This window comes from Marmota flaviventris, unplaced genomic scaffold (assembly GCF_047511675.1).
Source record: "Marmota flaviventris isolate mMarFla1 unplaced genomic scaffold, mMarFla1.hap1 Scaffold_48, whole genome shotgun sequence".
Taxonomy (NCBI): domain Eukaryota; kingdom Metazoa; phylum Chordata; class Mammalia; order Rodentia; family Sciuridae; genus Marmota; species Marmota flaviventris.
In genome coordinates this window covers 2,084,725-2,099,243 of record NW_027288296.1, presented here as the reverse complement: position 1 = coordinate 2,099,243, position 14,519 = coordinate 2,084,725, and the positions used below count along the sequence as shown (strand labels likewise).

General features: G+C 38.0%; 1 protein-coding gene across 1 annotated transcript; it reads left to right on the top strand.

Annotated features, from left to right (window-relative positions):
- Window positions 1-1,761: 1,761 nt before the first annotated feature.
- LOC139704233 (kanadaptin) lies at window positions 1,762-3,694 on the top strand. Its single transcript, XM_071607266.1, has one exon. The coding sequence runs from the start codon at window positions 1,776-1,778 to the stop codon at window positions 3,567-3,569; it is 1,794 nt and encodes a 597-aa protein (XP_071463367.1). The 5' UTR covers window positions 1,762-1,775; the 3' UTR covers window positions 3,570-3,694.
- The last annotated feature ends 10,825 nt before the right edge of the window (window positions 3,695-14,519 follow it).

Genomic DNA, 14,519 nt, shown 5'->3' with positions numbered 1-14,519 from the left:
GATGGTCTCTATCACATTCCACCATTCTTGATAATCCCCTGCCCCCTTTGTTTTCCTCCCACCCCTCTTCTTTATTGAGAATCCATGGATTTCTCTCATGCTCCCCCTCCCTACCCCATTATGAGTCAGCCTCCTTATATTTGGCATTTTTTGTTTTATTGGAATTGGATAACATCACTTAGCATTATCTTCTCCAATGCTATCCATTTACCTTCAAATGGCAGATATGATTATATACCTAGAAGACTCAAAAAACTCCACCAGAAAACTTCTAGAACTAGTAAATAAATTTAGCAAAGTAGCAAGATATAAAATCAACACCCATAAAGCAAAGGCATTTCTGTATATCAGTGAAAACTCTACTGAGAAAGAAATGAAGAAAACTACCACATTTACAATAACTTCAAAAAAAAAGATATTTTGGAATCAACTCAATGAAAGACGTGAAAGGTCTATACAAGGAAAACTACAGAAACCTAAAGAACAGAATCAAAAAGGAAGATGGCTTTCCATCTACTTTCCATCTACTTTGCTCATCAACTATCAAAACTATAATTATTATATATTAGACAAAGGTGTCAAAACATGCACTGGAGAAAAGATAGCCTAACACCTTAGAAGATGGCTTTCCATCTACTTTCCATCTACTTTGCTCATCAACTATCAAAACTATAATTATTATATATTAGACAAAGGTGTCAAAACATGCACTGGAGAAAAGATAGCCTCTTCAACAAAACACTATCTCTCACCATGCACAAAACTCAACTCCAAGTGTATCAAGATCTTGGAATTAAACCAGATACTCTGTGTCCAATGGAATAAAATACAGGCTCTAATCTTCATCATGTGGGATTAGGCCCCAATTTCTTTAATAAGACACTGAAAGCACAAGAATTAAAACAAATAATCAATAAATGGGATAGAATCAAACTAAAAAGTTTATTCTCAGCAAAAGAAACAATCTGTAAGGTGAAGACAGAGCCTACATTTTAGGAGGAATATTTTACCCCGCACATATCAGATAGAGCACCGATCTCTAAGGTACATAAAGAACTCAAAAAAAAACTAAACAAATAATAATAATTGTGATGTTTATGATGATGATGATAATAATAATAATAATAATAATAACCCAATCAAGAAATGGGCCAAGGATCTGAACAGAGAGTTCTTAGAAGAGAATATACAATCAATTAACATATATATATATATATATATATATATATATATATATATATATATATATATATATATATATATATATGATTGGTTATGGTCCTCCCTTTTCAGGACCAAGAACAGTTCTGGTTCAGTTTCTAAGGAGGGGAAACACGAGCAAGAATCATTCTCAACTCTCCTTTATAAATTATCAAATAAAGGCCAGAACTGAGTGGAGACTTTAAGAAGCCAGCCCTGCCGGCGACCCCAGCAGTGCGGAGTAAGGCTCCGCAAACCCTGAGGAGGTGAAGAAGGAATGGCCCACGGAGCCGCGGGACTCTGACTCTACGGAGCCCGACGTTCCGCCTAGGCGGGACAGCGGAGAGACTAGGAGTGGAGAGACTAGGAGTGTCCAGGAAGAGCAGCTGCGTCCCCCCACCGCGGTTTCCTACCCTGGTGGCCCGGCTCGAGCTCTGCGGTACAGAGAGCCGCCGTGGGGCAGCCCAGCCATGGCCCCCTATAGCCTAGAGACCCTGAAGGGCGGCACCATCCTGGGCACCCGTAGCTTAAAAGGGACAAGTTGCTACCTTTTGGGGAGGCTGTCTAGCTGCGACATGTGCCTGGAGCACCCTTCGGTGTCTCGGTACCACGCGGTGCTCCAACACAGGGCGTCCGACCCGGACGGAGAATGCGACGGCCAAGAGCAGGGCTTCTACCTCTACGACCTGGGAAGTACCCATGGCACGTTCCTCAACAAAACTCGAATCCCTCCCCGCACCTATTGTCGAGTCCATGTCGGGCACGTTTTCCGCTTTGGTGGTAGCACCCGGCTCTTTATCCTGCAGGGACCAGAAGAAGACCGAGAGGCAGAATACGAGTTAACAGTAACACAGTTGAAGGAACTGCGCAAGCAGCAACAGATGTTGTTGGAGAAGAAGATGCTAGGAGAAGATTCAGATGAAGAAGAGGAAATGGATAACACTGAAAGGAAGAGGAATACTAGTAACCAAGATGATGATATGGGTTGTACCTGGGGAATGGGAGAAGATGCTGTAGAGGATGATGCAGAAGAGAATCCCATTGTCTTAGAGTTTCAGCAGGAAAGGGAAGCCTTTTATATAAAGGACCCAAAAAAGGCTCTCCAAGGTTTCTTTGACCGAGAAGGAGAAGAACTAGAATATGAATTTTATGAACAGGGACATAGCACTTGGCTCTGCAGGGTGAGATTACCTGTGGATGATTCAACTGGGAAACAGCTGGTGGCTGAGGCCATTCACTCAGGAAAGAAAAAAGAAGCAATGATTCAGTGCTCACTGGAAGCTTGCCGGATCCTTGATACTTTGGGATTGCTGCGGCAGGAAGCAGTATCTCGGAAAAGGAAAGCCAAGAACTGGGAAGATGAATATTTTTATGATAGTGATGATGACACATTCCTTGATCGCACTGGCCTTGTGGAGAAGAAGCATCTTAACCGAATGAAGAAGGCTGGGAAGATTGATGAGAAGCCAGAGACCTTTGAATCACTGGTTGCAAAGTTAAATGATGCTGAAAGGGAACTCTCTGAAATTTCTGAGAGTCTCAAGTCCTCAAGCAAAGCTCTGTCAGAGTCCCCACCTCAGGATTCTTTAGATGCATTCATGTCAGAAATGAAATCAGGGAGTGCATTAGATGGTGTGTCCAGGAAGAAACTTCATCTCAGAACTTTCGAACTGAGGAAAGAACAACAGAGGCTTAAAGGGTTAATAAAAATTGTAAAGCCAGCAGAGATTCCAGAACTAAAAAAGACTGAAAGTCAGACTACAGATACAGAAAATAAAGCTAAGAAACTTACACTGCCTCTCTTTGGTGCTATGAAAGGAGGAAGCAAATTCAAGTTAAAAACTGGAACAGTAGGGAAATTTCCCCCCAAGCGTCCAGAACTCCCTCCGGCTCTAATGAGAATGAAGGACGAGCCTGAAGTAGAAGAGGAGGAGGAAGAAGAAGATGAAGAAGAAGAGAAAGAAAAGGGGGAGCACGAAGAGAAAATGGAGGATGGAAACAGCAGGTTGCCACAGGAGATAGAGCCAGAAACTTCAGTGCAGGAAATGAGTTCTCCCACAGATCTCACATGTTCTAAGGAAACAAAAAACCATGAAAACATGTCTCAAATCAGCCACATGGAACAGAAGAAAAATTATCAAGAGATTAATGAAACATCTTCATCCTGCAAAGAACCATCAGCACCAAAGAATGAATATGAGAAAAGCAGAGATGAATTGAAGAAAAAGAAAGCTCCTGGTCCAGGCAAATTTCCCCCCACACTTTCTTCTAAATATCCCGAAGATGACCCAGACTACTGTGTGTGGGTTCCACCTGAAGGCCAAAGTGGAGATGGCAGAACTCATCTTAATGACAAGTATGGCTATTGATTACATCAGAGTCCCAGAGGAAGATCTTGTGGACTATGTGACATAGAGTATTTGGAATAATATGTGAAGTTGAATGGCCAGAGAAGTTCAGATGATCTTATGTAAAATCTGGTGACTGACTTTTTCTTCCATGCTCTTGGCTTCTTGAATTTATCTTGTTATCCAGTTCTCCTGATTTGGGAATTTATGTTTAAAAGTATTTATTTTTGTATATATATATATATATATATATATATATATATATATATATATATATATATATATGTGTGTGTGTGTGTGTGTGTGTGTGTGTGTGTGTGTGTGTGTATGAAGGGAACCCTATATTTTGAGAAATAGTAAAGTGAGAAACAGGGATGCTATTATAAAATGAAAAGTCAAAGTGCCCCTAATACTGATTGCCTGTTTGATTTAAGATTTAGGGACTGTGGGTTAGAGGTGTAGCTTGTCTAGCATGCTTGAGTCCTTGGGTTCCATCCCCAGAAACACAATTTTAAAAAAAAGATGGAGAATTGTGCTTTCCTAAGCATTAGGCTATGTCTGGCAGTTAGGGTGTAGAATTCACTAATATTGCTTCCTCAGATGTGAAATATGAATATTTCATGGATCTGACTCTGGATGTCCTTGTCATTCTTAGAACTAAATTTAGATTGACAGTGAAAGTTTCCTACTGCCTCCAACCCTAATCCTCCCTCTACATTTGAGAATAGACCCTGACTTATCAGGACAAGGTTAACCATAGATAGCACCATCTCATATACTCGGGCCCCAGTCTGATAAAAACTCATCCCATTGAATATCTTGGCTCTGACTAATCAATTAGTCATCCTCCTCTTACAGAAGGGTGCAAATATTGTTATGGAATGAAAAGTTGAATGTGTTCCGCCCAATGTGTGTTTTCTCACCTCTGTGTTTTCCTCTTGGGAACAAAGAAATGTAAAAAGATGTCTTACTCCACCCGTTTTCCCCATAATTAATGCCTCACTTTACTTCCATAGATAGAAAGCGGGAAAGTAAAGGGATGCAGCAAGGTAGAGAGCATTTGAGTTAGGCTTAAGGCAGACATTGGGGAGAAATGCTGTGGCCCAGCCAGAGAGTGAATGAGACTGGTTGCTTTTTTATTATGCATTACGCAGTATATACAACAGTAGGCAGGAAGAAGTAATGAGCCATTCCAGTTACCATGACAGATGGGGGAAGTTCTTGTCTACTAAAAGTAAGTCCTTCATCTTTCAAAAGAGAGTGTTGGTACTCTGAGAAACGTACTTTGGACTTCATTCAGACCAATAGGGAGAACTGATTGATGATATAAGAAGTGTCAGGAATTTGGGGGCAGTGTTCATGACATTTGGATTAAAACAATGGACAGAGGTCTGAGCCACATCAGTGGTCTTTGCATATGAAATTCTATTCAAACACAGTTGTATGTGTGAGCCTAATATTTGAATGGTAAAAATATATCTGCTCTGGGTGAAGTGAAGGTGCAGGGATTGGAGCTACTACACACACACATCCTCTCCTCCAGTGACCCTAAGGAATCCCAGGAGCTATAGGAGGATAGACAGCTTTAGGAGGACAGATTTCTAAGGTTCTGGGAACAGTAGGTATGCTTTCGTGTCTACAGACACTGAAAGCAAGTGGGATTCCACATGCCAAAATAAAATCTAAATATGTAATTTGTGGGCAGTGGACTTGATTTAAATGACCTACACATGTTTCTTAGCTGCCTTTTACTAAATAGAGCCTGGGAATAGGACTAAATTCTCTGAGTCTCAATTTTGTTATCTCAAGCAAGTCTAGCAAAGCTTCCTGCTCCTAGAACCTCAAATGTACTTAAGGATTGGATGAGATGATGGAGGTGGATTTAGTACAGGACTTTATAGATGTTAGTAGTTGTTATTTTAAAAAGGGGACACAAGCCAGGCATGATGATGCACACCTGTGTAATCTCAGCAACTGAGGAGAAATTTAAGTTTTTAGTTACAGTACTTGGATCTTAACTGCAGACCAATTGAAGCAGAATCCCTGAGGTGACCCCTTCTACAAGGGGTCTCTGATGTACAACCCAGGGTGACAAACCTCAAGAGTACTTTTTTCCTTCAGCCAATTTTTTTCTATAAGGGCCAGGTATTTTAGGCTTCGTAAGCTGTATGATTTGTTGCATGCAACTACTCAGCTCTGCTTTTGTAGTACACTTGTAAATAGCATTAACAATATATGAGTGAGTGTGACTTCTTTCTAATGTGTTTATTTATAAAAACAAATAGCAGGCTGGTTGGCAGACCCCTGGTCTAGACTGATTCATCTTCAAGGTCTTATTTGGTTCAAAATGTTCCCTTATACCTTTTTTTAAAAAAGCGTGTCCCAGTTCATGCATATTTGGAAGATTTGTATTCAGAATACCAATTATCTCCTCCTGAATATATGGGTTGCAGCTTATGGTTACCAGAAGTTAAAGTAAACCAGTCTCTCTGCCACGCGACCAGCGCGAGCTTCATGAAAGAAGGTTCGGTTCATAAGAAATTGCTAGTGAGTTTTAAATTAAAGAGACAGACTCTCATTACCTTTAACACAGCTCCAAGATGGCTTCTCCTAGCTCCCGCCTCTAGCCACCTAATGCGGTGGTGAGGTTTACAGAAGAGACTAGTGAGAGAGGGAGAGCATGCCAGGGAGTGAGATTTTATTGGAGAACAAAAATTCCAGGGAAAATCCCATCCAATGAAGGTTAAGGGGGGCAGCATCCCAAGGTCAGGGGTGGCGATTGGGTCTTCAGGTCAGTGGCCAGGCACGTCACTGCACAGACAAGCCCTCGGACCTGGGAAAGGGTGGGGAAGGCTTTTAACACCGCTGTGTTTAAGCGCCTCTCACTCTCCCTCTTGCCAGGGAGGTAACTCAGATCACGTGCAAAGATCGCCTCCCACAAGGCTCCTTTTCTCAGAAATAAAAGTAATGTTATTTAGTCATTAGAAAAAAAATACTTGGTCGCAGCAGGAACACAATAGTTAACTGCAACCAGGGTGTCCCTAGTCAGCTGTCCTGGACAGGAATTCTGAACCTTGAATTCTCCACACTCAACCTATAGTGTGGAGAAAGAGTGAAAAAAGGTGAGAAGACTCGGGGACCAATTAGGAGCCAGTGGCAGCAGTCCAGCTGAGAGATTATGATGGCTTGAATTCAGTGGAGATCGAGAAGGAAAGAGACACATGGATCTTAGCAATATTTGTAAAAGTAGAATGACTTAAGTTGAGTGGTGGGGGGGGTTGTGTAGGGTAAACGAAAGGAATCCAGGAAGATTCCTAGGCTGCTAATTTCCACATCTGAGTGGATGATGGGTCATTCATTGAGGGGGGAAATAAGAAGGGCTGGTGTAAAAGTGGAGGGGTCATGAATTCAACACTTTGAGGCACCTAAATAAAATGTCCACCAGGCAGTTGAATACATAGGCCTGGATCTCAGAAGAGAGGGCCTAGGAGCAGTTATGGCTGTCCAACAAATGAACCTCAGCATTGGGATGGGGGGATCCAGTAGGATTCATTAGAATCTAGGTGACCGACAGGAATTATGCAGAGAAACCACTGTCTTGGGCAGCTGATCTTCCTATCTTGGTGCAGGGAACAAATTTTTTTCCTGGTTATAGGTACTCATTTGTTGTAAGAAAAAGATAAAGTGTGGTACCATGTGAACAGTGGAGAAAAAAATGTCAATGCATGTATTTAACATCAAAATAAGTCTCTTGATTCACTATAGGAATTAGGGGCCTAAAACTTACCTAAAAGGTCAAAACTTTTCTTAATTGTTTTTTTATTTAAAATTTCCCAAAGTAGCTAAGATTTATTTAATGTCCCCAGTGTGTCAACACTATGCTAACTTCCTGTATGATTCATTTAATCTTAGATCACTGAAGTAGTTCTATAGTTGAGGAAACTGAGGCCCTGAGAGTTAAGACTTGTCTAAGGCCACTCAGTAGTCTGTGAATTAGACTGAAGCCCAAACAGTCTAATATCTAAGTCCGGCTCTTAACCCTCCAGTACATTGCTTTAACATTTTTAATATACTGTATTTTAATTTTTTTTTATTTTTTTAAATATTTATTTCTTAGTTTTAGGTGGACACAGTGCCTTTATTTTATTTTTACGTGGTGCTGAGAATCGAACCCAGTGCTTCACACATGCTAGGCAAGCGTGCTATCACTTGAGCCACATCCCCAGCCCAATATACTGTATTTTTTACAGAAGTATTAGATTAACAGCAAAGGTGAACAGAAAGTACAGACTATTTCCATCCATGCCCTGTGCCCCACACATATAGTTGTCCCAGTCCCCACCAGAGCCTGCATTTGTCACACTCAAACCTACACTGATATGTTATCACCGAAACTCCATAGTTTACTTTAGGGTTCTCTCTTGGTGATGCACATTCTGTGAATTTTGATAAATGTAAATGACATGTACCCACTATTACAGTACCAAACAAAATAGTTTCACTGCCCTAAAAGTCCTGCATGATCCACCTGTTCATTTTTCCCTCCCCACCAATCCCTGGCAACCACTGATCTTTTTACTGTCTCCATAGTTTTGCCTTTTCTAAAATGTCATATTTGGGTATTACCTTAATTTTTAAAAATTCCCTAAATAATTAAACAGGCCTCACAGAAAAAAAAATATCAAATAAATTATCTATGTCATTTTCTAAACATAGCTGGACATGGGAAATATAGGTTTGGAGCAGAGAACATTTTTATTAGAAACACAGTGTAAAAGAAAGAAAAAAAAAAATAGTTATTTGTACCACATTGTACCACAAGAGAAACGAAACGTGGAATTCAGAAAAGAAAGATTCAAACTTTTATAATTGGGAATGTGGATGACATGGATGCCTAAAGTGAAAAGGTTATTACAAGCTTTTGAAAGAAAATTCATGTGAGTGGCACAGTGTATTCCAGGGGCTTTGTCAGCTGTGCACTACAGAACATACAGGTATTCATAGCCTCATGAAGAACATTATTCATCTGTTCCCTCTAAAATTATTCCCATAGTACAGATGAAAAAACATGGGTATCTGGATATTAAATGGCAATTCAGCAGCCCACAGAAAACTACCCAGAGACAGAACTGTATGAAATTTCTTCAAAGACCATCAATGTATTGTTAGCTCCTGACACAGGGATGTCAGTCTGAGGAAATATTATTTTCTCTCCATTTTGAAGAGAGTGCATTGAGAATACATTTCGGGGGCAACATAAAGACTTTTTTTTTCTTTCATGTTAAGAAACTCTTCAGAAACAGAGCTCACAAGACAAGATTTCTTAGAAGGGTAAATGCCTGGAGATTACAGAATTAAAAAAAAAAAAAAAAAAAAAAAAAAAAAAAACATCAGTGGCCCTGAGTGACTCAGGAAGGAAATAAACCTAAAAGGCTTATTAGAAACTGAAAAGCAAAAAAAGTAACTATTTCTAAAAATAAATATGTTCATTAGTTGCTATCTCCACAACATGTCATTAAGTAAACAACAATTTATGTATGAATATTTCTAGGATTGGCCAAATTTTATTCCATATGATTTTATATTAAATCCCAAAATCCAGATAATAGAATTCATGATTCTCTGCCAAAAATATTACAGAAAAAAAATTTTTAAGGAGTGGATGTTTAGTAAGTATGTCATTTAACAATTTTATTACCATATGATTTTAAAGAAATTTATTCATTTTCCTGCAGCCATAGTGTAGAGAAATTTCTTATTTATTTTTCCTGTAGTAATTAACAAAGATAAGTCCTAGAATCCACTTTAAATAACCTACCCTTACAATCATACAAGAAACCTAAACTAAATGATGAGTAAAGAAAAAAGTCAATTAAAAATAATTTAAACCTTGTTTTTTTTTTTTTTTCAAATCAATCTCTAGCTGCATTTTTGGATCCTTTTCTCATCTTTTAAGCCAAAAATATATAAACGACAAAAGTCTGAACTTCAAATTTATACATGAAATATGTTTATTAACTATAAAAATTCAAAATATTTAGAAATTTAAGAAATATAAAATAAAAACCCATCATGGGAAAAATTAAGTAATATTGATGAACATTTAAAACAAATTAATAATCATTAACTCAAAAGGAGTTTAAATTAGTATCTATTTGTGGAAACTATTTTACTATTGAATATACATGATACTCCCCATCACAGAGACTTACTGAAATTAGAGCATATGTGATCATGAGAACATGTAAGTATGCAATGGTACTCATCCAAACACTTGAACCCCAAGGGCATGGCTCAATACAATATACATCTTGGAAGAGATAAATAATAATCTGTAGGAAAAATGGTCACTGGGGCCAGTCACATTTCATAATATATCCAGTTTAAAAAAGAGCATAAAACACTATGTATAAATTTTACATAGGTGCCTTAGGAAAGTGGTATTTCACATATGTACATTTTTAGAAACAAAATATGTAGAACTTATGAGAAAATAAAAGTCACACAAAGCACATAAAAGACTGAATTATACATCCCATGTAAATAAGAAAACTCATCATTACAAAGGTTATCATTTCCCCCAAATTTACTGACAATAGATCTCACCAAAACTGCTATGCACAAATATGAATATATCACAGTGAAGTCTACTTTTATGTGTATTCTATAAAGCAATAATTAAAAAAACTATAAATAAATATATGATAGAAGAAACTTAGAGAATAGGGAAAGGGGAACTACTGAATATTGAAGGGGAGCAAATTATATTTCATGTTTTATGGTTATGTCAAATAAACTGACTATTAAATACAACAATAATGTAATAATAAAAAAAATCATCAAGCTTTACTTTAAATGAAGAAACCAAAGCATAAATTTTTAAAATTCATCTACAAAGTTATATGTAACTTTAGCCAAAAATCTTTTCAATTATAAGAGCAAAAAAGGAACTTATCATGGCCTACTATTCATATATATTGTGAAAATATAATATTACAATAATAAAGAATCACAATATAAATAAGATTCCCATATGAATACATATGTATGTAAAAACACTATGGTTTATTGCAATAGCAAATTCTAGATAAATCAAACCATAACAAAAATAATCTCAGCAACTTAGCTAGGACCTTTCTCAAAATAAATTTAAACCTGTTAGGGCTGTTTACTGGTGAAGAGTCCTTGCTTCCCCAATGCTGAAGTATAACATCAGAGAAGTGTGCCAAGGCAAGTTTAGAGTGGAAAGTAGAAGCTTTATCAAAGGACAGTAGAAAGGACTTCTCCCCAGAAGAAAAAAGGGACCCAAGAGGTAGAATCCATGAAAGGGATTTTTTTTAAACTAAGGTCTTTTTAGCTTTTTTATAGCTAAGGTCTTCCTTCAGCTATCCTGCATTCCTGTCACATTGCTGTCCTTTGTTCTGTTTTCTTGCAGTGTTGGAATGTAGGTGGGAAGGCCCAAAGTGTGGAGGACAGGTGGGCTGAAGGAGCAATCTGGGCAGGAAAGTCTATTGGATTAGCATCTCCATGTTTGCGGTGAGCTGCTTCATTAAAATTTTCTTGGGATGGGCTCAGGGCCTTGGGGACATTTTCAATTACCCCTATCCTGGACTCCATCCTCAATATGGTGTTTATTCTTGATTTTACTGGATATTAGACCCAATTTACCTAACTACACTAACTACCTATCTGTAAATCTGGCTCCACTACCAAGGATATGGCTAAGTAGTACAGTATCCCGAGTTCACCTAACTTTAAACAAAATAATAATAATGAAGAAAGTAAAAATAAAAGAATGTCAAAATGAAAATTAGCCAGCTAAAAAGGAATTTAGGTATCCAAAAATGACAGCTCCTTTCCTGCCGGAAAATGGACCTTGGAGATTTGATTTTGATAATTATTCCACCTGTCAATCTCCAACATCTGGTAAGACACTGGGCTGCAGGAACACTCCTGCCACATAATATTTTATGCAGATTCTGAGGATGCCCTTTGAGCATAAGGAAGGCAGCAAAGAGTCTCTGCCACTGACATGTTCCCCACCTGGTTGGCCAGCAGGACTGAGGACATAGTGGCCAAGTGGAGGAGTAAAGCCTGTAGACTCCAGAGACTGCCCAGAGTCCCAATGTGCTAGCTCCTGTTTTCAACACAGCCAGTCTTGTGGTTCCAATAGTCTTCCTCCCCCAGCCTCTCTTGCTAGGCCAATGCACACTCACCATTTCCTGGTTCTCAGGAGTAGGGCTACTTGGGATCCTCAGTTCCTGCACAGCAGAACAACCTGTGACTCTGAAGTATGAGACTACAGATGGCAAAAATGGAGGACTCAGGAGATAAGAAGTGAAAGCCAACCCTCCTCCCCCCTGATGACACATGATTGGACAGTTCCCACAAAATGCTTTTGATTGGAAGGGGCTTCAGATCATGAATCTGAGAGAAGTGATCCCTTTTTTGAGTGACAGGGAATATTATCCAATCCAGGCATGAATAAGGGCTAGAATCTCAGGTCGTTGAGTGCTGTTTTTTTTTTTTTTTTTTTTAAACTGAGAAATGTACCCCAGAGTCTCAGGCTGCTATTATTTTGAGGCAAGGTTTTTTTCCCATTAGTGGGAACTAACCCAACCAACAGAACATTTTCATTTAAACTTACATATAAAGTCATTTCAGTTTATGGATTATATATGCTTGTATATTATTAAGGAATTAATATAAAATGACAATAATTATCAAATTTTATTTATTTATTTTTTGATCTCTGTTCTTTTTATGTTACAGATTGAACTTTGAACTGGGAAGAAAACCCCTAAAGTAAAAATGCCCAACAAAAACAACACATAAGGGGCTGGGATTGTGGCTCAGCAGTAGAGTGCTCACCTCCCATGTGCAAGACCCTGGGTTCAATCCTCAGTACCACATAAAAATAAATAAGTGAAATAAAGGTATTGTGTCCAGCTACATCTAAAAAAATATATAAAAAACATAAGGTACAAGGTGAGAAACCATCCTCTACCTCAGAGCAAAGACTGTCCAAGGAAGGGGGCATGACTCTTGTCCTTGGAAAGACACACAGAGCACTCCTAGGCTCATACCCAACCTGCTGAGTTGTTTATCTACAAATAACAGGAGAGATCTGCTGTGCCTGGTGTCCCAGACTCAGTCAGGCTAGGTGGGGATCCATAACAACCCCCTAGCAGCCACCAATCAGCATGAGACAGGGAAAATTCCTGGGATTCCAAATGAAACTTCCAGTAGTTTATGGTGATTGATAAAATTTTGGGAAACCATATAGTTCAGCATATAATCCCCTCATGGCCTAAGCCAATCTGTTCAAATGAATCCCCATCTTGTACTAACCAATCATGCTTACCCAACTTGTTCCCACCAGTGAATGTGCTAATCATGTTTTAGAGTTGTTTATGATTTTCCCAAGGTGTGTGATGATTTGCTAAGAGATGCTATGATGTATGTGGGGTTCCTGCCTTTCCCAAAGAGTTATAAAACTGCTGCAAACCCCAGGCTCAGGGCCTCTAAGCCATCAGTTTCTGTGTGCGTGGAGGACAGAGCTAGCTTGGAATAAACACCTCTTTGGTGCTTACATATTGGTCTCTGGTGGTCTTTTGGTGGTCCCGCATTTGAGCATATCAGTCTCTCCTGAAACCCATGGAAAAAGAATTCAGCACTCCAGTTCTCTAGGACTGTAGTTTTATAGCACAAAAAGTTACAAAAGGGGGGTGACTTGAGAACTTACACGAATAACAGGATTTTCACAAGCATAATACAAAGACACATAGTAGATTAATGGTCTAAATGATTTAGCACTTAGGGAGTAAATTTAGATCAAAACATCAGAATTTATGATAGACCACTAAAGTTTCAGAGTGAGTTTTTATTTGGTCAGGGAAAGCCAGAATTTATGAGTCATCACTAAAGTTTCAGGGGGGGTTGTTTTCTCATCAGGGAAAACCAGACATGGGTGAGTTCAAGGCACTGGTAGGCATTTCAAGCAAATCACAGTAATTTATAATGAAGCAGAAATTAACTTTTCATGCCTTTGTGATGAGATGGCTCCCAATCTTAAAAGGAAATTAGGCTGGATTTTTCACTTGCTATAGCCATGGCTTTTAACGTATATGTTTCATACTTTCACAAGTATGAGAATTAAATTATTAATATTAATTACTACTAATTTTTTAAAAGACTGAATAAAATAGGAAATTAGATATTTGTTATTAAATGCATAAAAATTTTGATTAATATATTGATAATATAAACATGGAAAATTTTGACAATGATAAAAAGACATTTAATATAAGGGATTCAATATTATAAGTCCCTCATGTTCAGTGGGTCAGTCCTTCAATGATATTTTTCATTTTTTTAGGTCATTTTGAATTACACTTCTGCAAATGTTTGTTAAGTATACAAATTTAAGATTTTGTATTTTGTAAAGTAGAAAAATGGCAGATTTGAGCTCCTTTCAGGATTTTAAAACTTATAAGCCATTTGGGGCATCTTAGCACTTTTTTTTTATATTTGCACACAGTCCAATTCTAGAGAAGAATGAGTTGGAGATATAGTCTACTGTTCTGAGCAAAAGAGAAATTGCATTAGGATATTTCTAAAGCTTTTAACTTTTGTAACTTTTCAGAATTTTTGGTGATTTGAAAAAAATTATTTATTTTAAGAAATGAATTGTTTGAAATTAATTATTTATCTTTCCTGCATTATTTTCAGTTTCATTGATTTTTTTAGAAGAACTAACAGAACAGAATTCCAAAAGAGTTCCATGTAAATTTAAAGGTATGTTTCTGATAATTGAGATAGAAAGCAGAAGCAAAACATCATCTAGTTTGGTGGTTCTGCCTCAAACTAAAGAGTTACTTATTTATTTCTGCTATTATTCACTAGGTTCCTGAGGTTGCAGAAATCACCAACCAACACACATAAAAGTCTTGTTAGTTTGATTCTCACAAC

Excerpts from the sequence above, each read along its gene's own strand:
- LOC139704233 (XM_071607266.1), top strand. The coding sequence starts at position 1,776 with ATGTGCCTGGAGCACCCTTCGGTGTCTCGGTACCACGCGGTGCTCCAA.